The sequence below is a fragment of the Strigops habroptila genome, chromosome 5 (assembly GCF_004027225.2).
Source record: "Strigops habroptila isolate Jane chromosome 5, bStrHab1.2.pri, whole genome shotgun sequence".
NCBI classification, from domain to species: Eukaryota; Metazoa; Chordata; class Aves; order Psittaciformes; family Psittacidae; genus Strigops; species Strigops habroptila.
In genome coordinates this window covers 66145235-66169916 of record NC_044281.2, presented here as the reverse complement: position 1 = coordinate 66169916, position 24682 = coordinate 66145235, and the positions used below count along the sequence as shown (strand labels likewise).

At 36.2% G+C, this 24682-nt stretch overlaps 1 protein-coding gene across 4 annotated transcripts in view; it reads right to left on the bottom strand.

Annotated features, from left to right (window-relative positions):
• DNTT (DNA nucleotidylexotransferase) overlaps positions 1 to 24682 on the bottom strand; it is a 91378-nt gene that overhangs the window by 8442 nt on the left and 58254 nt on the right. For 3 of the 4 annotated variants that reach the window (XM_030486427.1, XM_030486430.1, XM_030486428.1), the window contains 2 exons: positions 17976 to 18239; positions 16433 to 16516 (listed from right to left, as the gene is read on the bottom strand). In XM_030486427.1, the coding sequence (XP_030342287.1) occupies positions 16433 to 16516; positions 17976 to 18239 (348 nt within the window). The remainder of the gene's footprint in view (positions 1 to 16432; positions 16517 to 17975; positions 18240 to 24682) is intronic. The other variant, XM_030486429.1, reaches the window with a different exon arrangement.

Below are 24682 nucleotides of genomic sequence, written 5' to 3'. Positions count from 1 at the left end.
GGTGCATGGATTTCTGGTGAACCTTAGCAAAAAAGGCTTATGAAATCATGCAAGTTCACTGATGTTTTTCACCTAGGAAGCTTCCTCTGCCTCAGTAGCCTGAATATCTCTATCAGCTCATAATCAAAAGAAAACTTGAAAACACTGTGGCCACAGAAAAGTCAACCTCTGGCAAGGAAAACATTTTTTCAAACAAAAAGTTGGGTTCAAAAACCAACCACTGAATACACTGAATGCAGATGTCTAGGAATTCTTGGATGTGACAAGTACGAGGACCACTGTCAAAGTGTCTGAGTCAGGAAAGCCCAAGAGAAGACAAGACAGACAGGGAGAACATATGTTTTGTTTCAAATACACACTTCGATCTTCACTCAGAAAGGTCACTTGGAAAAGAGGTAATCAGATTATACAGACAGATTGATGAAAAATTATCCAAATTCACTCCACGACACAACTAGTTGGACATTCTATTTATTGATAATTAAGTTACTGCAAGTCCCATAATGAACACTATGAGTTGGTTATATTCTTGATTGCCATCAAATTCAATTAGGTTTATCCTGGAATCATAAATATGGAAAGGCTAGTAACATTTTCTAAAAATAAGTAAAAATGAAGGAGGAGAGAAGGACAACAGGGAGCATGTCAGTAAAAGTCTTGCAAAAGACAAAAAAAAGCACAGAGGAGGCTGTTACTGAATGATTGGCTTGACATGAGCTCCTAATGGTGCCTCCTAGGCTAACATTTCTTCCAATACTGAATATGCTGATGATCTTCTACAGTTCAGCACTTTCATATGGAGAATGAGTGGAACACGCAACAAGTCAGGGACGTAAAACTGAAGAAAATAGTGAAAAGAAATTTTCAGTGGAATTTTAGTTCAGACACTTCTGAATTGGTTGTTTGTTTTTTTTTTTTCTAGGTAGATGTAAACCCAGACTGAGATCTCTAATAAAATGAGTCAGAATATTGTACTTGAACCAAAATTTACAAAACAACAGAAATTTACTCCAACCACCAGCCAGCCAAAAAGCAAGAATGAAAGGGGACCCAAAATAGAAAGTAGTGGAAAGAGAAGGTGGGGGAAAAGCAATAGTCTTAGATAAACTTCTTCGGGTCTTAATAAAGGTCTGAAAAAACATTAACCTGTCTTTATCTTAATGGATTTCTGAGAGATTGGGTTTCTGAGAGGAAAGTGCAGGTAATGCCTGCAAAGTGACTCAGCAAACAGCAATGGAGGTTGCAAAATTAAAGTGTTTCAATCGCTTTTTGTTCAAAACATGTTTAGTGCAAAAAGATATTGCCATATTCTCCTTTATCAAAAGCAATCACTTTCTGGAGTGATTCTTGCAGACAGGGCTTGTACGTTAACTGGGTCAGCTAATAGCTCTGAAAGGTGTAAGCCACGAGGTTTGAAGAGACCTATGAGAAAATGCATGATAACTCTCTGTAGCAGTACAAAGGAAGAGATTTCAAAGCAGCATTTTGCTGAGGTCATTGCTGTGTGCTTGTGCCTATATTTGAATTTACTAACCTAAAGACAAGCAACATTTCTTGACTAGTATGATTTATCATAATACAAGGGATATAAGTGAAACCTAGTTTCTCTCAAGCATATTTCTTTAAAATCTTCCCTAAACATTTAGCTCCATGCTATTTTCTACCCTTACCATGTATAACTTGCGTTATTGAGCATCACCCTAACCAAGACAGCAGCCTTTGATATTATTTTATATGCTATATGTCAAAAAGGAATACACATGGTAGTATATAGAGATTTTTACTAAAATAACTAATAGGAGCCTCGTGCTGCCATCATTACTTAAAAATTACTGACTTCAGTAGTAGAATTTTGAGATATCAGTGTTTACCCACAAGGATTATTATTCTTTTTTCTTTCAATAGCTGGATGTGCACCTCCTCAATCTATGTATTTATAGCCATTGATAAAAGGGTGCAGCTCCTGCATCAGGATTTCTAGCTGTCATTCAGTTCTGTCCAGTTCTACCATGCAGCTACCTTTAGCATTGCAGACAGCTCCACTCCTTCTTTATTGACTCGTAATGACCAAGATGAAAGCATACTTTGCAAACACTGATCAGGAAGCCAGCTATTTTCTCTTCCTTCTGTATGCTACTGTTAGTTTTAGAAGAATGAATGTTGTACATTTTTGGTGTAAAATATACATCTGCTCAGAGCTTCAATGTAGCAAATACCTTTGCAAGTTTATACCAGTTACAAACCCAGAATTGTGTAAAGCAACTGTAGAGAACGTGTTACAGAAGATCCAGGAATTCCTACAGTACACTGGGCGATATGAGGCTGAGTGCCTTCTACCTACAATGAAGAGATGGGAATACAACATAACATCAATCTATAAAATGGTGGCTACTTCTCTGAAACATTAGCTGACTCTTTGGGATATACAAAGTGCTAACAAGAATCATTGTAATCAGTAACTTTCACAGCGAGCTACTGTGAAAGTTACTGATTTTATGGTTATGATTTTATACTAATTTTATGGAGAGCAAAGGGAGGGAATAGAGGAAGAAAAAAAAAAGTCTAAGTAAATAAATTTCTGGATAAAAATGCATACAATCCTGTCATTACATAAGAGATTTCAGGTAATTGCATTCAGTATCTTGAGGAGTATGAATATTGTCAGATAGTAACATCAAGAAATTAAATTTCTCCATGTCCTGGTATTCATACTGCCAGCCAGCCTGAGAGGGACAGCATCTTATCCCATCACTGGTCAGTCAGACAACATTCTCAGAATAAGACACTGCTCAAAAAAAAAACGTGACAGAATCTAGCCCGAAGGAACTGTGTAGTAATTGCCCATTAGTATATTTTACTCTGAATTTTATGTATCTTCACTATGGTCAACACACATTTTTTTACATTTTGTGGATTGCTATAGTATCTGAGAATTTATCTTCTAGTACTTAAACAGTATGACCAAGAACTTTCAGGTGTTTTTCCTCCCTTGCTTTTCCCAATCTTTTCTTGTTTGGTTTGGTATTGTTTGGGGTTTTTTGGGGGGTTTTTTTGAGAGGTTTTGTTTTAAAACTGGTTGTTAGTGATTTTTGCTTTGCCTGCAATTAGATATTTTGCTAAATATTTGTGCTATGTTTATGAATAAGACTATCAACAGTACAAGCATTTTCATTATAATTATAGAACATAAATGCTGAAGTACTAACTGTACTAGAAATGTGAAGTACTTCATATAGTTTAATAATGATATTCCACAGCACTGTGCAGACACTATGCATTTTTGCTTTGATGGTATCATAAAAATTTTCAGTAGCAAATAACATGAAGTTTCTCTGACATTATAATATCTCCAAAAGTAATTTTCATGTTTAACTGGTATTTTCTGTACTAATATTCACATCACCATGCCTGCTTTAAAATAAAACCTAATCTGTTCCTAATCCAGCTGCAAATAAAATGATAAATACATCAGAGAGAAAAAAATAACTCTTTGAAATGACATTATAACAAACCATGATTGAAAAAGCAGTATACAGGCATCACCCATTGACTCGATACCCTCAGGCAAAGTCATGTGTAATGGTATTGATGCAAAACAGTGCAGTGGAATTTATTCTAATAATTCTGGGCAGGAATAATTTTTGAAGATAATAGAAGCCAGAATCATAAATTCTCATTTCATTTTACCACTGTACGTCCTGTGCTTTTAATCAGAAATACCATACTTGAATGTTTCTTCTACAACTATTCTCTAACTTTAGCTATAGGTTTATTCGCATTAAATTTCTGAAAAATAAAAAGTATATCCCCTGAGTAAAATAGAATAATCAGGCTAATATTAGGATATTCTAGGCAGTTATCCTATTAACTATTTCATAACATGGAGTAACAAAATATCTTCATGTTTTCTACATGCAGCGTACTTACTCCAAGTAGCTTTGATGTCCGAGACAGAAAAATACTAATGCTGAACAACTGAAGCTTTGAAAAATAAAATATTAAAAAACATTAATATTGTCTTCTGACTTAACAGAACAAGCACCTTTTTATTTGCTAAAATTTAGTTTGCAAACTATGTTGTGCAAAAAAAAGTGGAACTATTCTCTGTTTAAAATGACAGATATAAGGTTACTTTGCTGCGAAACACTACACAACATTATGCATCTCATCTCCCGTTACAATTTTAATAACTAAAACCATTCCACAATAAATAAAGAGTATAATACATTGTCATCTAGACTGCAAGAATATGTTTTCAGTTTTGGGCACGCAAAGTGAAGAGAATAATTTAATCAATCTGGAATCAATGGGAATTCCCATCTGACAACCCAGGCAAAAATTTTAATATGTTAAATAGGACTTTGCGGTAGGACACACGTTGTCAGAGAACTACAGGAGGCAATAAATTTTTGTTCTGTTTTTGCTTACAACAAAGTCCTTAAAAATATCAACAGGGATTACTTCCTTTTCTACTTCAGCCATACTTCTGTTTTGCTTTGTCTATGTTAGTTACAGTAGCTTTAGCTTGTGAAATACTGTTAAATTGGCTTATTGTATTCTTCTTTATAAAGCATCATATGAGAGAATGAAACAAGAAAAATGCAGAATCCTGGATTTTATGAAACACAGTTGAGTGTAATTCATAAGGGATCATTATAAACAAACCACTTCAAAAGAACATTATAGAGATTGAAAAATCAAAGACCTGCAATTTAAGAAATCCCAGAATGTGGTTGATTGAATTTTAACCTTAATTCAGTTTTCCTGTGTATATGCATAGATACTTCTTTTTCTTCAAAGAAATACTGCTTCCTTTAGTTCCTGTAACATAGTTAGGCTTCTTTCACTAGGCAGGAAATACACTGTGCCACAGGGCTAACAAGTATTTGCTGATAGCACTGGCAACAATCTTGAATTGCTGCCACTGTGGGATCAGTCATAGCAACTTGAGTTTTACAATCCATACCTGCTCTAGCTCCCTCTCTTTCCCACTTCCTCATACTAAGTTGTAGCCTTGATCTCTCCCCTCAGATTTCTAATGTAACTTCAGATGCTACTCATGCCATATCCAGAGTAAAGTGACATAAGCATAGTTTTACTCAGTTATTTGGGGCAATTGAAAGTTTACCCATTTCTTGTTCCCAGGTTAGAGCACTAGCCTTATGAATTTAATTTATTTTTTAGTCCATCAAATTTCCACTCATGTCTCTCTTTAATCATTCCTTTTTTGTGTCCTTTTTCAGGTCAGTTTCTTCAACCAACACAGACTCTTTTCTACTATGCAGCTGCTAATCAAATACAACTTTTCCATTCTCCATTGCTTTGTCTAGCCACTCTACACTTCCTCATCAAATCTGTACATTCACCACAGACTTCCTATTCTCAACTCCCACTCGATACCCCCTTTTTCCTCTCTCTTTAGCTGTTTCCTTATACAGTTTCCTTTCTACCCAGCTTCTGCTCAATTGATTTCTTTCTTTTTGTAACAGAAAATCTGAGATTATGTTACCTGCCCCACATTCAATAACCTACCCAAGCATATTGATTGAATAATTTAATTAAAACACTTGAAAATGGTTGGCTCTCTACTGCCTTAGAAATTAATATTCTGGATTTGCACCTACTTATGCATTATGAGAGCTCTATCTTTTCATTAGCAATACAGGTTTCACTAAACTGTTCAAAAAACACACTAAGCAAAGGAAACAACAATTAGGTACGTCTATCCTCCCGTTAAGATGTACAGCTTGCTATTACAAAAACATTAAATTTAGCTAAATATATACATGAATTGCACGGAGACTTTGTAAAAATAAACAATTATATGCTATATGTGAAACTTTTAAACTGCTAAGAAAACACTGGGGAGAAGCACATTTTGGAAGAAAATGTATAATCATTTTCTGATTTACCAAGAGCTAAGAAAAGCAGATTATTTTAATTCTTAATTTTTAAAAACAGACCAGCTGCAAAAAGAACTAAGCCCCAAATCACGTATGCAATTTCCACGTTCCTGAGAGAGAGAGAGAAGAATTAGAATGTAGATGAAAGTACGTACATCTGTTTAAGGTGACTCAGTGTTTGACTGTAGTAATGATTGTGTGAACAACTGATCACATTGGAAATCAATATTATAAACTTTGGATCTTTATGTTTACTTTAACTTTAATCCAGGCATTATTGCAGACATCTAAAGCAAACTCTGCAGCTGCAGCATGTTTAATTCATCAAGATGTTCTCAAGGCTGACTGTCTCACAGCTATAACTTCATAATTTTAGGGGGCAGCATCTGCCAAAATAAGACTGTAACATCCAGCTTTTTTTTTAAAAAAAAAAAACCAACCATAAAAAAAATCTCTGTGCAAGTAAACTTCTGCAAGCATCTTTTTTCAGTGAAACATAGTGTGAACATTCTCAGATGGCACAAGAAAACTGATTTTAAGACTATAACTATTGAATACACAGTTAACTACATGTGAATATCACACATCTTTATGTAATAAAATGAAGGTATAGAATTGTAGCCAGCTCTTCTTCCCAGTGATACATGTTTTTGAGAAATAACGTACTACACAGTGACAGAAAGGAAGCAATGCTTGGAAAACAAAGCTGGCTTTTTATTAGGAGACCTGTTTACAAAGTTCTGGGAAGCACAGGTAACTGCCCAGCCATCTGCAATCAGTCTTGCTTCCTCAGAGCTGTTTCCATCCCCTAAGCCAAGCCGCCGTATGATCATAACTTTTCCCACCAGCGTGGTCACTGTCAGGTAAGACATTAATTTACTGGGTTGTAACTGTAACTGCAAAAGTAGTGGCATTCCAGCAACACAGACTCAGCCAGAGAAAAATCTGAATATTATGAGGGAGGCTAGAAGTTCAAGTATGTTGCCAGGCATGACTGGATGGGCAACCTGCTGCAAACACTGTGGTTGTCTGTGAAGCAGCTACTCTGACAAAAGATAGGCAGTAGCAGATCTTAGCATGCTTACAGATGCCCTGGAGCCAGCTCATCAGACCATTACAGTCATATAATAGTCATTCACCTGGGCTGCAATCACACCTTCATTTGGCTTTACAGATATGTGCAAAAATCCTTAACTGAAAAGCCAGTTAAGGATTTTCCTGAATAGCAATGCATTCTGCAGGCAAGTAATTAAGGACTGTGCAATACTGGTGATGACTATTGCATGCCTGTGATCGTCTCAATATGGAAGAAATCCCAGGATAATTTTTCCCTGTCATGCTTATACTGGTTTCCCAAGGAAATCTAAATATTCTCTTAAAAAAAATAAAAGTTGGGAGCATAAGGTTTTAGTATTTTCAGTGTAACTGCACAGCAGTTAGTGGTTTGCAAAGCTGGGTCCCATTATGAAGTTTTCAGAGCATCTTGTGAATTTACTATTCAGAGCAGTCACCTAAAACACCTCTTGTTGTTCAATAACTAAGTAATATTTAATACCATTGAAATTCACACAGTGGTTTTTAAATGCAAAATTGTCATCAATCATGTGTCATATTTTTTCCAATAGATCTTTAACATTAGAAAACATTAAGGCAGCTATTTCCCATCCTAAATTTTCATAAGACATAAAACTAATAACTGCTTTCTGCTCCAATGACTCTTCAAAATAACACTGAGCTTGTGACCCTCCTCTTACAAAAACACAACAACCTACAATGTTAGTGCAATAACATTCATATGCTAATAATTTAATCAATCTATTATATCCTAGGAACTCCAGCTAATCTTTTGCAAAAAAGCAATGTTAATTATTTACATTATTTTTCTGACTTGAACTGCAGACAAATTCAATTCTCAGATCCCTCAACCAGCCTAAGGATCTCCATTGGGTAGTGTTGTGATAAAGGTGCAGAAAAGAAACATTTTCTACATGGCCTTGATCCAGCCATGAAGCTGGTCCACATGCCATCCCTAGAAATCTCCTTCCACAAAATAGGAATAGAGAAAAGTACTTGCAGCAGCTTAATGCATCTAGCCCATCCCACCTCTAATTTAGCTTAGCTCCCACATGCCCACTCACGTGCTTAAAAGATAACAATTTGAGGAAATCTACCATTCAGAACTTCTGGCACAGAGCAGTTGAAACCAGTTCTTTTTTTATGCAGAGCCATCTCCTGTGAAATGGGAAGTGATTACAGATGAATACAGCAGACTTATGCCAGGCTCTTTGGCTCTGAGCAACTGCTGAACAGCAAATGGCGTCAAGAATACTGAGTATACCTTGAATGAAAAGAAAGAACAATAGAGAATCCCACTACAGCTGAAACTGTGTGAAGTATAGCAAGGAAGTTTTAAACATCCTACTTTACTGTGGCTACAAGGAACTGTTTCCAAATAGTTACCAAATGTAAAAACCAAAAAGAAGTTTATTTTCTGACAATATGGGTTCTGAAGTATTTGTTAATGGTACTACTTTTAATTCAGATAAGGGAGTTTAGTTACAAAGTAGTAGTAAAAAAGGTTGATAAAAACTGCATTTTAAAAATTCAGATTTATCCATGGTGTAAGTGGTAGGGCTAGGCTTTGCATAGCACAGTAAATCCTTCAGAAGCATCTTCTGTACTTAAGTTTAGGGCATCCTCACATCAAGCTCTACAGAGAAACATGATACGTGGGTTCTGCTGGCTGAGAATCACTAGAATGCATCTTCCCAGGATTCACAGAGAAAAGACAGTTCTCGGGAACAATATTTCTACTCAGAACATGTATAGTCACACAAACATAATATCCCACTGCCTTGTGAAGAGATCTATTCAGCAAAACAGTGCCAAACTTTGTTTTGTTGGCATTTTCGTACTCAACTGAACCTGGACGTTTCATAAAAAAGATGTAATTATCAAAATATTGCCCTGAAAAGAATAATCCAATGGAATTTAGTTTACCAGGCACTTTTAAAAATCTAAGCCTATTTGAGCTCCTGCCAGCTTGCCCATCTTCTCAACAGCTTGCTTGACAGGCTACTGGGAGCCTGAGTTCAAATAAGTCCTTTCAATTACATCAGAGCCAGGGTCCCCAGAGCTTGTTGGCTCCATGAGCCTGAAGCAGCTAGCCTTGAGCCTCAGAGCTTGCAGCCCCAAGAGCTACCTGAGCTTTGGAGGTTTGGAACAGCCTGACCTGTGGATTGTTTTCAAAGCTGAGATTCAAAAAGTATTTCTCTTTGCAGAAAGTATCAACATTTGACTTTCCCTCTGATTAAAAGAACAAGCAAATTTTGAATGATCAAAATTCTTCATTAAAGATTTATTCTTTCTCCTAGTTACAGGGAAAGGCAAAACACTGAGTGATCAAAGTCCTTCATTAAACTGAACTAGGTTTTGCTACAGTGGTTAGCTACTTTTACTTACTGCACCTTTTCATTGTGGGAATTAGGTTTTACTGCTTGGAAGTGAGACCAAGGAAAGTTAAATGACCTGCTTAAAACTACAGAGAAAATCTGGCTATGGTGCAACTGAAGTTGTTGAAAGTCAAACCTCTGGATCATCCTCCTACCTCAGGCCATATTACAACAAAACAAACACTCTCTTCAGCTCATACAATTGCCACTTCATGACAAATGTCAAAATTCCTTCTCATGTTGCCTTTTTGCAAGCCAACTCACTATTAAAAGAGGGATCAGAAAATGTTCAGAGAACATGAAACCCTGAAATCTGTTTGAATATGTCCTCTGTTGTCACCTATCTGTACCAGCACATGACCCTTTGGCTGACTGTACTCATGTCAGTCTACCAACTTGACACGATGCCCTGTTACAAAGTGATAGAAGAAAAGGCATATGTACCAGGCAATAACAGACCTACTGCAGAGTAAGAAAAGGCACAAATAGAGTAGGTCATTTCCGGTCTGCATATGAATGCCTTCCAAACATTGATTTTCTCCGTTGAGCCAAAATACCAATAGTATGAGCAAAATTTTACACATAAATTTCATTTGTGCTGTGCACTTAAGACATCTTTCCAAGTTCAGAGCCTGGAAAATGCACAGCCCTGAAGAATTTAACTTATAAAACTTCACATGATTTTCAGCCTGCTCATTCAACATTTCCTTAAATACGAACGGTTATGTAGGCTGTGTTTCCTCAATGGAAATGGAAGTTTGTGGGAAAACTGTCTTCACAATCATCACTGTAAACACTTCAGATACCAGTGACAGGCATAGTGTCTTAATGACCAAGTATGTCAGGTCTTTTGGAAGCTGACAAAGGCCCTTTTATTTTCAGCGACAATGCACAGAGAACCAGAAGGAGCAGAGAGAGCTTCAACCAGGCAGACTGCAGCAAATCTGCAGCTGTATATAACAAGGATTGAGTATCTGAATTGGATCTTCAAAGGGATGAGCCATGAGGCAGACTGGGATCACAACAGCGTAGTATTTATCAATTGCAAGCTGCAACCTCAGTAACATCCAGATTCACAGGGTCACGAGAAAAAAGGAAAAAGAAGGAATCCAACATATTTATGTTCCTGTGGAATTTTAAGAGTAACAAGCAACAAAAAGTTTTGCAGCAATGCCAAAGAGCAGCTAACAGCAAACGTCATAATAACAGAAGTTAAAATAATCTGTAACTAAAAACAGCTTTTCTTGATGATGGAATTTTTGGAATTTGAGTTTCATTTTAATGCTTTCAGGACTGGAATCAAGCTATATTTAACACTGGTTAATTTCAATTTCAGCAGAAAGACATAACTTACAGTCTTCCACAGCTCCAGTAGCTCTAGGTAACTCACAAGGGCCTGTTGGATCCTTTTGAAATCAGGATAAGGAAAGTTAACTTCTCAAACTGACGTTTCACACCACTAAGTTGTAGCCAGCCTTTTTACAGTCATTCCCTGGATTTTGAAGTGGTATTAATAGTACACAAGAGAAAGTAGGCAGCAAGATTGAAGTCTAAAAAAACTATTGGAGTCTATAAAACTGAATGAAACTATGTTGAATTAAGAAGAAATGGAGACTTGGATGAGATTAATCACAGAGACAAAGTAAAGGCATGAAGAGTACAGACAGATGTTATATTTATGGTGGCGCAGACTTCAAAGTTAAAGATGATGCTAAATTCATAAGCCGACTGGATTGTAGCATTTCATATTTTGGAGACAAAGGGAAGTTTTTCCGTTAAGTAATGTTCTTACTGAAGAAAAGCACACACTTAAGTAAGTCCTACAGCCATTTCTTAGGAGAAGAGTAATTCCACATTAAGTCCCACCCTCTTGGTGAAGAGTTCAAAAATCCAATATCATAGAGTCCAGCTTCAAACACTGCAGTGCCCTTCTGCATGACAAGGATGTTCTACTCTGACTAACAACACCGGAGTTTGGAAAAGGAGCAATCAACAACCTTTGGAGTTCCTGAATCTTATTCCAGGTTGCTAGCACTGTAAAAGGGGACAAGCACTCATACTTCAAGGACAGCTACTCATTTAAGAATAGAAAGCATGTGGTTTGCCAGCCATTTTAAAAATAATAAAACATGGAAGTGAAAGTAAATCACAAATTTATTACATTCTCATGCAAGCAATTGATAGTTATTCAGCTTAAAGACAGGTATTTAAAAATAAAACAGGGTTTAGAGATGTATCTTCTTTAGTTAGATCCGCTATATTTCTCTCCATTTCACTTAGTTAGAAAGCTGTCAGGATATTGTCAAAACTTGCGAACAACTGCCCCAGTACATCACAAACTTTTAATCATTGCAAAGAAAGTGCATTTCAAATCTCAGTATGTGGCAAACTGTATATATACATGCACACTAAAAACTGCAGTTCAGACAGTGAACTGATCACCACATTACATAAATACGTAATAGAGGTCAGAGCTTACACTGTTATTAGCTCCTCATTAAGTCTGAACACAATGCATGTCATAACCAAAGATTCTTTATAGTGGGGTAAGGGATAAACCCTTTAGACCCCCAAACCATCACGGAGGGGTGTAAAAACAACCAGTGATGCCATGGTTTCCAGCTTAAAGACCTTAATTTATCTAAGGAAGAGCCTATTGTTCACTTGACCTGACTTATGTTTCACAAGGGAAAAAAAAAGCCTTTTTTGCAAAAGCACTTCTACTTTACTGAGACAGCATATTGTTCATTCATGAATCAGGAAAGTTTTGCAGTGACAGTTTTATTGGCCCAGTTCATAAATGTGTCATGTCATTTGTAACCACTGCAACAGCAGTAACAGTATTACAAGACATGGGGAATATACAATTTTTCTTTCTTCCTGATGGCTGATAAACAATGTCTTTCATTCCATAAGTGTGGGAATCATTGTAAGGTTTGATTTCCAGCTGCTGAAAATCAGAAATTTCATATCTCAAGCTGATATATACAAGTGCTGATTTCCATAGCTTTAGAACACAGTTCTAAAGAGGCACAGATTTGGACATCCACTCATCTTTTTATGAAAAGGAGGCTGACAGATAATTGATAGTAAGTTTAAATTCTTGTTGTCACAATTTTCCTACCAAAGGAAGATCTATGAAATGCCTTTTTTATTACAGAACGGGGGGGACCATTAGTTTTATAGTTGCACAGTGTCTTCCAAAACCCACAAATGTATGAAAAAGATTAACACTAGGAAAAAATATATATTAAAAAAAATCAAGGCTGAGGAATAATTTCACAGTGTAACTTTGTAACGAGTCCCTAAAGGAAATATGTTTCTTTTGTTCCCCTCTGCAAAGCTATGTAATTGATTCCTAACTGCTGTGTTAATGCTCCCTATTCCTGTCAGAATCCCTTTGGAAATACATGAAAGTAACCAGGACTTTCTCCTGATACAACCTCTTGAATGCTGGAATTTGGGACTCTCTGACACGCATCACAGGCAGTGGGCCACAGTGGAAGCTTCAGTGCCAAAGGGCTGATAAATATTAATACGGAAGAATAAAGTATATCAAATTATATACTGAAATGTAGAGCAAATCAGGAAACTGTTTTCTTTTATAATGAAAGACATTTTCTTACAGGCACTGTTATGTTCCAACAGAGAGAAAAAAAAAAAAAAATCAAAGTATATATGTTATCACATAGCTTTTTAACTTTTTATACCAGCTTGCAAAATTTTAAATGACAAGAGACAAGTGTTTTCAAAGAAAGGATTTGGTCTTCATCAAGATCAAGAATTAGTTTGATTCTCCCTGACCTTTCTATGCCTTTTGCTGTACACACACACAGACTAATAAAAGAACAAGAAGGAAGAAGAAAGGAGTTGGCCCAGCTCCTGAATTATAACCCAGTGGCTGTTGCAGAGTCGTACATGAAAGTCTGTCTGCCTGGACAGAGCCTGTGACATCAGGCAACCTCTCTTCAGCAAACAAAGAGAGAAATACGGGAAAGATGTGATTCATTTTTTTACGTGTGATGTCTAATTAAACTTAATTAAGGTTACGTTGAGGGATCTTGAGCAGCATGCACAAGGGATGTCTGCTTCCTGATTGTTTTTAGCTTTGAGAAAGCTTTCTTTTGAGAAAGGAAGATTTTCTACCACAAAGAAAAATGTCCTTATGAAATACACACGTTTGTGTTCGAATCTAAATTTAAGACATAGTACAGATAGATAAAACATCAGTGCTAGTAAAATGGTTTTTAAATGACCTAAAAGCACTACAACTACTGTAAAGAAGATTCTCTAGTCTTCATAATTAAATTAAGATTAAAAAAAAAAACCCTAAAAAATCCACAATTTGAGTATATGTTCTCTGAAACAGCACTAAAGTTACTAATTACTTTCATCACTGATTTTAAGGTTACTAACCTGATGACCCTAAAAGTTAATCAACCTTGGCAGCCACACAACTTACTGCAAACTTCTCTTCCACTATGGGTCATCATCTCAAATTTCACAGTTACAGACACCATTGCTGTACTATGCACATCCTTGACATTATTATGCATTGGGTGGCAGTGTGAAAGGCTTTTGCTCAAAATACCCTTTATGAGAATAACTTAATACAAAATTGCAAAGTTAAAAATAAAAATTATTTTAATTTAAAGCATTAGATTATAAATAGTGAAATACTTGGGGAAGGGGGTGTCTCCTGCTTCTTATTAGAATGACAGTACTCGATAAAGACCCTGGTTTAAGTAGATTATAACTTCAGAGGTGCCTGGTCTGAAATTTTTCATATTACATATCTGACTTAGAATTTTCTTTCTTTGTGGAAAATTTCAGTTAATGTAATTTAGCAATTTCTGAGAATGCAGCAGAGACAAGAACAGTAGTATGCTGCATCAACAGATTAACACAAAATCTTGTTTTGAATTCTGTGGTTTGCAGCAGAAAGTAAAATTTGGGAGTGAACTGGCTCTGTCTGGGATTAAATGAGAAAAGGGAGACTTTGATATTATTGGCGGGGGATGATAACAAATAGACATTCGAAAGCAGAGTTCCGTCCCTGCCAAAAGGGACAGTCAATCCATTCACGTACTTCATTTGATACGTGGAAGTCCTAGATTAAAGAATTCATGACCAAGACAGTTGAAACTTTCCCTGAAGGTTTGAGGTTTTTTTCTTGCCCTTGTCATAGAATTCCTGCACTATAATAAGAAATAAGGAAAATTTTGTAAGTCTTGCTTCTTAGTCTCCACTAATTATGTTTCTTCAATTTGGGGCAGCGCAGTGAGGAAATGTAAGTTGAGATTCAGACATGTAGAAGGTCTGGAGATTCAGTCACAGCTGCAGCTGATGGCTGTGGGAAACATGTTGTGGCTATACACATTTCTATGTATTTTTCAAAGTCCTGAGGCAGATAGTCATCAAGAGAAAATTCAGGCCAGCCAGTGCAAACAGGGGGGCCTTCAAATCAGTGGATTTCTGCGCCTTAAATCTTTCCCTGCCTCAGTTCTTTACTTGAAAATTTGGGAAAACAAGAGCATCTTTTTTCGCAGACGGCATTGTGAAAATAAACTCATCATTTATCTCTGAAACATCCTGGCTAGTCCAGTGAAATACACATGGAGACTCACATTTTCTTTCCCAGAATGACTTGAATGGTATGTCAAACACAAAGCCTAAACACAATAAAGAAAAAATAATACTGATTGATGATGTTCATGAACGAACAATGTCTTTTTTGCATTACTGAATGCCCTAGGGTTCTGGGTAAAAGCAGCAGATATAATGACATATATACTTGTACACCAGGCAGGCAAGTTTTGCTGCACACAAAAAATAACACTGACATTTCTTAAATTTTTTGTATTTCCCTAGTGCAGTTATCTGTTACACCCTAAAAGCTATTTAACAGAGCATATATTAACTTGAGGATAGTAATATTTGCTATATTATATTAAGGCACAGAGTTTATGTTTTGAATGCTTTCAAACCATAAAAGACAGAAAGACTCTGACATTGTCCCTGTGTTCATGAAGAAACTACCCCCTTTGGACATTTGATAGCATATTTATCTATTATGCAATTTTATATTTTCTTCTGAATCATCTATTATTGACAATTGTTGGAGACAGGATATTTGAATAAACGGATCATTAGTCTGATCATTTCCCCAGGTTTCTATATGAACTGAGGATGCCATGGCATCTGAGCCTGACAAGCACATGCAGAGACAGCTGAAATTGCATGAGGGCTTAGAGCACTGCTGCATCTCACAAACGAGACAATGCTCCATGTAAATAGAAATGCTAAAAGCAGCCTCTATTCTATAAGGAATATGTAGGAAAGATCAATGTAAAATCTTGACATGATACTTTTACCTTCCCATTTAATAACATCAATAAACATCTTCAATATTGATTTTTGCTTATTATTAAAATGACCTAATACAAATACAGACATTAATCCAAATAAATGCAGAGATCAGTATAACTGCAGCCAAGAGCATTTAGACCAGGAAAACTATCAATTATTACCAAGACTGGCAAGCCTGACAAAACAGAACTCCACACAGACTTCTACATGCAGGGCTTTAAAAGCAGGATGATTCCTGAGCTCCACTTAGTTATCATATCCTAGGAAAATCTTCCTCAGGCCTTCTGGCTGTGCCTGTACCACTCAACACCTATTTTTAATCTGAAATATCAGCACAATCTTTGTTAAAATTGTGCCTAGGACAAAGAAATGACCTTTCATTCTGAATCAGGACAGTAAAATACTTTTTTGAAATACTTGCAGATGAGTTGTTTTGTGAAGGTTGCACAGTTTCTTCCAAACACCATTGTCTAATGCATGTTTCTTGCTAAATTTCAGAAATTACCTCCGCAATGCCAAAAAAGGTTTGTTCAGATTTAATCAGGCTCTGTCAGTACAATTACATCTTCTGAAGGTGGGACTGTTTTAGTATATGATAGATAGAGAATCAAGCTAAACTATTCTATATACTCAAATACCAAAAAAACCCTCAAAATGCAGACTTAGAAATAAAAACAGAATAGCTTTATTTCTGAGAATAAACAGTACCTTTTTCCTGTCATATAAGGCATGGTTGTCCAATATCATCTTCTTTTCATGAGTAGCGTACCTCCGCAAATCACGTCCAAATTGCTGTAAAAAATATTGCAAATATCAAAAATTCTGACAAACTAAAATTGTTACTCTTTTTATAAGAGTTCCAATACTAAACCAAATAATAAACTAATACATACAAATTAAAAGACTATAGTGTGAAAAAGTGGATCATCTGAAAGAACAATGCTTTGATAGGCAATGGTCCTATGGACCATTGGTTAGTCTGGTTAGTTGGTGAGTTGGTTAGTCTGGGAGTAGTTGGGCACTGTATGAGAAAGTAAGTCAGTGATGGGCTTTTACAGTTTGTATGCAAATTATATCAACATGGAGTAGAAGCTGAGTGAGGAAAAGAAAGATGGAATCACTGCCTGCTCAACCAAAGGGCCTCACAAAGTGCATTTTTAGTGTGAACACCCCCCAACAGATTTGAGAGAAGAGCTTTCAAGTAGCCAAACACTTGCAGGATCAGAAGGACCAAATAGTCTGCAGAACTTAATTTAAGGTCCAAATAAATACATTTTATTATCTCAAAAAAAAAAAAAAAAACCTGACTGAAGTAACTCATCAGCTCAGCAGGATAATACATCAATTACAACATTTTTCCTGGTCTAAAACATCCTGCTTCCAATCAACCTGAGTAGAACAGAGTGGCAATGCACTTGTACTGCTTCTAGCATATCAAAATGATCATTCAGAGCAGGCTCAGGAGCTCTCATATCCTATAATCACTCCTTAAGAAAATGAGCATCAGAAGGCAGGCACGTAGAACAGATTAAAAACTAATTCTGCCCAGAGAGATTAATCATTTGAGTTCAGAGTTCACATTTAGATAGACTTTTTTGTTTTAAAAATACTGTATTTTATATTATACCCAATGACTACATGTCTATTGTGAAAGTAACTATCATTTCAAGTCTTCTTAACTTCTTAAAATATCAAAACATATTTATTTTAGTTAAAAAATACTGTGTAAATTTTAAAATTTGGCATTTTTTTCTGATTTAAAACAATTAATATACAAGTGAAACAAAGCATTTTATCTAACCCCAAAAGAAAGAGGTCAAATGGTTTTCAATTTCCTACAAAACAAATAAAGTGCCAATTCAGAACATGTCTTCCTCAAATATGTGATTTCCTGTAAAAATCTGTGACACTTTCCAAATAATTTGTCCACTCAGTAACCATTTAAATTGCTTGTTAACACTAGGAGGATGTAAAAAGACTATGCAACTGACTGAAAATCTAGCTCTCCAGTCCATGAACATAAACACTAAGCTGTAAGGAAAAGGAGATGTTAACTCCTCTAGAGAGATATTCATAAATGTCAGTGAGGAGTTCAACAGCTCCAACCTATGATCAAGGGTTGATCACAGCATGAAATGTGACATGTGGAGAAAAGGAACATTTTTTTAAAATCCATGAACTCTGAATGGTCTTGCAACAACAAAAATAGGTTAGGAATGCTAAGAAAACATAGACTGTTGTGGTTACTTACCCTAGAGCCTGTCCAGCCTAAGAGAGCATATGCATACTGCTCAAAAGGGGTTATGACCAGATCCACACGGATTGCCTTCCAGTCTTTGACTTCTGCCATATCAATTTTTTTTGACGTGTTGTAACTGCTGTTGTCTACTCTTGGCTGATACAATTTTAAAATTGCAAAACATTTCTGAAAATTATCCATGGCATCAACTTTTCTGCTTGGTATCTGTTCCTTTAGAAATGTTGATTCAATGATATCATAATACAGGAGTAAGTCCTAAAGAGAAGATATTGCTCACATTGAATTGCTGAACTGGTTTTACAGAGTTTCTAGTCAGTTATCTTAAAAATTCATGTAAAACGCAACTTCAGTAAACACAAAACTGTCATGGGCTAAGTCTGGGCTAAGCAGAAACTTGAAACAGCTGCAGCTTTTGGAAAAATATTAGCAGATCCTTTGAGGGAAATCTGCAGTGGCGATCATCTGATAATGGCAAAGTCCTGCCCTGTACTAAGGAGGCAATATTTGCAATTTTCCCCCTCAGTTCTTTCCTCCTAAGCCTTTTGAAGTTATGTCAACAGAAATTTCTGAGTAGGGATTGATGCTTTTCCACTTGGCAGACATCTAGAAAAAAACAGATTTGTCGAGAGCGCAGTCTTGCTGACAGATTCCAAACAGAGCATTTGGACTGTGTCTGTTGTGTGAGATTTCCCTGTGACAAGGTCTGGAGTCTCCAGGGAGATGGAAGAGTTCTGCCTGTGCTTTTTGTTTGAAGGAAGTGCACCAAAAAACTGGTGATCCTCAAGAGCCAGATTTTAGTAAAACATAAAGACTATTTTTTTATGATAAAGAACAATCAGAGTAAGAAAAATGGAAGTAATAGAGCATTGTAAATTAGTTCCTTCTAATCCAGCACTGTATAAAAGGTTGGATGGAAAGAAGTAGTACTTTCTTTCATCCTAGCTCTTTAGCCAGCCACCTTTTCAATTGCTCCTGGCAGTGAACTCTGCACTATCCCTTCTAGGTCCTTAGGAAAAGCATCTTTCTGTCATTCTGCTGGCCTGTCTCTGTGCCTGTTCCTTGCATTTCTAGGCAGCTTCCAAGGCTACTGATTTTCTGGACATCTCAGACTTACCCTGCACTTTCAAAGCTTCTTAGGGTTCTGCATGTTCAGCTGCCCTCAGGTAAAGTGCAATCTCCCCTCATCAGCCAGAAAACCTCTCATAGAATCATAGAATTGTTTACGTGGAAAAGACATTTAACATCATTGAGTCCAACCAGTTTTGTGCATGAAGATGCAAAGCACAGCACCTTGGACAAGACAAGTAGCAGCCTCCCTCTCTCTGCTGCTCAGCACATACTTTTTAAGAATACAAATCATCAAATACATAATAACAAAGAAACAAAGCAGATACTGTCCGTCATACTGCTTCCTCCAGCCATCCTTGAGTCTTCAGAATAGAAATGGAGCTTGACATGTAATAATACAACAATGTTCAGTGTCACTGAAACCATCTATAGCATGAAGGCTCAGCTGGCAAAAAGATTCCACTTTCTGAAAGTGGTTACACATGATGAAAACACTTAAATGTGTGCCTCAGTCTTGGTACATTCAGCCTTAATTTAGCTTTTATAGATTCATAAAATATAGTAAACCACTGTGACTGCCTCCTCTGAGTTCCCGATTTCACAGAAAGTAGAGACTTTGTTTTTGCAAAAGAAATTTAACTTTGTTATAAATGTTAGCAACAATAGTGCATAAACCACTTTCTTTATAGTCTATCAGGTGTCTAATAGAAGGAAAACTACTAAGCTGAACTTAGTAACTTCACATTCTGACTAGACAAGTTTGTTAGTTTCCATCAAGATCAACAAGTCTACAACTATCACGTCTTTCCATATCTCCTTTTACATTTCTTTAAAACCTACACATTGAGCAAACCCACTTCTTCTATTCCTCACTGATGAGACGTATATACTCTTTTTCCTAAAATTTCCATCATCTGGATTTCTTTAGGTTCTTGGATCAATTATTTGTCTCTGCTTTGAAGTCACTCAAATGTTTACACATTCTCCTTCCTCTGTACTAGGGATTCTTATACTCACCATAAAGAAGCATGGTCAAGAATGCCTCCTGGCTTTTAGTTAATATATCCGTTAATATATAGTAAAGAATCATATTAGGTTTATGTTGGGTTTTGGTTGTTGGCTTGTTTGGGTTTTTTTAATTATAGTATTGAACTGAGAGTGTATAGGAGTGGTTTTATTTCATGACTGTTGATGGTTAACTACAGTGGTCTCCACGTCGGACCTTTTATGAACACAGGTGACAATGAACTGATTTTTGGAAGAATATCTCCATATTGAACACCAGGTGTTGATTATTTCTTTTATATAGTGCAATTGTGGTAATTTTACATGATAATATGTTAAATACCTTGGAAAATACAGCAATAAAATTACTTTTATCACTCAGAGCTATAATTCTGAACAAAAAAAAGCATAACAAAAACACTCTAAGAGATATGATTTTCATGAAAAGACACTGATAGATATTATTATATTTTCAGCCTCCAGGTTTTTGTTGATGATTTGTTCCAAATTAACAATCCCATTATTTTACTGCGAATCAGCCACAGGCTGTTTTATGGGTCACTGAGCCAACCTTTTTAATGATAACTATTTGACTTGCATTGACATTCCTTGACTGTCTTGGAATTTCTCCTGATTTTATAAATTTATAAATCTTCTTTTAAATAACAGGAAATTACTTACATAGCTTGTTCTCTTGGATTACTAGTTTCTAAGTCTGATTATTTGAAAATGCTTAATTTTAGCAGGCGCCCTTTCACATCCATCTTTAAAACAGATAGTAATTTGTTCTTAATTTTACCCCAATGTCACAAGGCACTGATGCTTGCTATAGCCAAATACTGACTCAAACCAGCTGTTGAATGTTAATGCATAACTGCTATCTCACTTTCTGATAAAACTATGCCTGCCTTCAGGTTAATTTTGTCACTTTTAATGCTAAATATACTTTTATTCTCATTGACCATTAAATATTAATTGATGACTTCAAGCTTTGATTAAGCAGTGTCATTCTTCCCATTCTCTATAAAAATCATCTAGCTACTTCATCAGTGCGTTCTCATCGTTTGCTTCACTTTTCTTTCTGCTCTTTGAGATTTGGGGCATTGCATAGCATACCCCAGAACAAATCTAAACTATTTCTTTCCCTAGGCAAAATCTTAACTAGATTAAGTTTTGGTAGTCTTACATTATAGTTCCAAGTATCTACATTTTCAATATCTGTATGATGTTTGTAGACAGTGTGCTAAGATCACCAGTTTTGCACTTTGCCACAGTCTGTATCAATGTTTTTGGTTTTTTTATTCAAATGAAGTTGAAATCTCCTCAATTTGGTGCAAGAAATCAGGAATTAAAGCCCATCCTTAGCTAGACTACAAAAGGAATAGAATTTCTACTGTAGGTGCAAAGACTTCGTAGAAGTTTTGTTTCTGATTATTTGAGAAATCAAGCAAGATACCACAGCCTGCAGTGATTTTTCTCTTCATGGGCAAAAAGAAAGCATCTAGTGAGTGGTTTTTCTCAGTGAGATCTGGGGACAGTCACACAGGGCCACCACTAGCCCATGCCTGTAAACTCTGGAGGATATATCATTATGCATTACCTGTGTGTCTGTAATAGATAAAATGTACTTGATATAAAATGCTCAGGCCTTTTAAGATGTTCATTTTTAATGTTTAGTCATACATTGTATCCTCTGCTTCATCAATATTTTCATTCTAATACTTAGCAGTGTTATCATAGATAATATCTTCTGCATCAGCTTTACTTAGTTTTCAGAGTAATTTTTTCCAGCTTGCTACTTGTATATATACAAGAATATAAAGTTGTGAATTAAAATGGGAGAAATCTGACATGTCAGTCTTTGAATGCCCTTTACCTGAAGTCATCCTGGTTACCACACTTGCTAAAGGTCCTCCCTTTGTTATCCCTCCACTGCTTGAAGAGTACAAATTTTGCCTGTTAAACCACAACATTTAAAGCTGGGTTTCTTTTTTTTTTTTTCTCATCCTGTTTTTGTATTCAGGAACTTCAGGGGAATACTCCTGGGGGTTAACGTCAGGCAATCATGAAGCAGTTGTATAAAATCAGTACTGGAGTCTTCCTACTGCTGTTTTCCCTTGTTTACTAGGCTGTGCCTTCTACCTAAGTATATGCAGATGGTCACAGTTAGCATGTGTGACTAGAAAGATATTTTAGGACTACTTGTCTCTGGGTTATTCTGTAGTGTTTTATCCTGGTTTGTTGGCTGGGCAATTTCTAAAGCTAAAAGGAAGAATATAAGAGTATGTAGACCACTATAAATATCTACTTCAACTTAAAAAACGTGCAATTAGGCAACAATTATACAAGTGCTGAGTTCAACAAGTGGTTGAAACCTGATTCAAAGTCAGGATATCACCTTTAAATAAGAGCCAAGTCTAGGTCATGTCCATTGGGATGTTTCCAATTAACCTAATTTGATTAGGCACTGGACATCACGTTACCCCATAAAATAAAGCTGAAGTGGCACTTCTGTATGTTTTGAAAAAGTATTGCCTGGAGGAGCAGTCAGCTATGAAGATTGTGTGAAATTCTGGCTGCTGCTAGCTGCGAAACAGCAGCCTTCTCATTACTCTGTGTCAGGGAATCTGCAGTTCTTTGCAATTTCAGCTTGATCTATACACCATAAAGTGCTGTAGACATTGTTTACACAATCAACTTTTCAAATGTGGGTATTTTAGTTTCTCAAGTTTACAGCACCATCAAAACCAAATGTATGGTTTTAGGGCAGTTATGTTAATACCCAGAACAATTTTGCCTTTTTTTATAGTATTACGGACTTTTAGTTAAATAGACTGCTGGCACATCAATAACATTGATATTGGAGTAAATCCATGATCAAACTGAAGAAAAGTGTGATTTTTTTGCAAAATATGAAATTAATAGCTGAAAAATCAATCCAAATATGGTCATTAGCATTCTTTGTCTTTTTTAATTAAATGAAATCTTGTCCTATTTTTAATGTTACAAGCTGTCATTATTCAAAATTCTTGGTAGTTGGATTAAATCTCTTAAAGCTAAGTAGGAACATCTTATACCACCTGAAAATCTAATCCAGTATGTTCTTCTGAAATGGATATGTGTTGCTGGTCTTCCTTTCGGATTTTTTTTTTTTTTATGAAATAGCTATAGCTAATCCAAAATAGGATGTAGGCATGTTAGTTTAGAAAAATCTCTACCTAGGTGGTACGTATTGAATTCTATAAAGTGGAACAGCTCAAGGAACAGATGCCCGGGAGCAGTCAGGCCTGAGGAATGGAGGGATTCCTCTCCCTGAGCAGACAGGGAGAGGAATAATTAGCAAATGGCGTCAAAGGATTGATCAGCAATACAAAACTTTGCAGCTGCTACAGAATCATGCAGCTGCCTTGAGCCCTTTTTCATTTTCAAGTTCCCCGTATGTTGGAATGGTCTAATTCTGGGCATGTCCTGAACCACCTGATTTTGACAGCAATGGACAGACCAGCACTGGAGTCCAGGAATGATATTTCCCTCTCTCTATGACATGAGCATTTGCACTGGTGAACAAGATAGACAGATAGAGATAGATACATACACACATACTTACCTACATACAGATGTACAATACAGACCAGAAAGATCAGATGCCATAAGAAATGTCACTGCTGCCTGGATCTTCACTTACAACATAGCAGGAAATGGAACGCTTCTGCCTATTTTATGCAATAATTTCACAAGCAGGACGATCAGATTCAACCCATCTTCTGCCTAAAGCAATTTAAGCCAAGTTTTTTCATGTCCAGTGCTCTAACCACCATGCAATAGTCTATTTTAAGTAAGTGTACTCAGCTCCTGCTGAAGCTGAGCCAGAATGAAAAAAAAAAATCAAAAATAAAAAAACCTCATACTAGATTGAATCAAAAGGTGAGACGTGAGACAATACGTATTCATAAAGGAGCTCTGCATCCTTATGGGCAGAGCATTCATCTGAAAAAAAATAAGCTCTTTGCTTCACTCTTAACCGTTTCTGTATCTTGTAAATAGGTTTTGTTGCTGCTAAAATCCAGCTGTCACTCAATAATGAAAGTGCTGCTATTCTGTGAACCCTGTTTCTAAAAAACTGTTTTCTGCAATGAAAAAGTGAGACCAGTTACTTGTCCCTCACCATCCACCTTAATGGGACATCAAACCTTCCCCTTCCTGAGCTGTTCACCTCAGTAAGGGTGAACAATGGAGTCTAAACCACACTACTAATATACTCTAATAAGCACACAGGCAGGCATCTACATTCTTCATTTTCCTAAAAGCCATAAGAAAAATGCAACATTATACTTACATGAATACAAAAGGAACAAATGAAAAGTGCAGAAATGCTTTTAGTAATGGTATCTCTTCCTTTGTTGAAAGTAACAACAGGAACAGAGCTAAATATAGCTATATAGGTTTTTAACAAAAAAATGAAAATCTCTTTACACAGTATGTGAATGAAGCTGCATCAACAAAGACAGCTCAGCCTGTTTGCCCACAGACTTCCAAGCTCTAGCCCACATAAGTGATTTCTTAGTTTCTTTATGAAGCTTTTTGGAATGATTAAAACCATAACCTGTGTACTACATTGCAGCTTT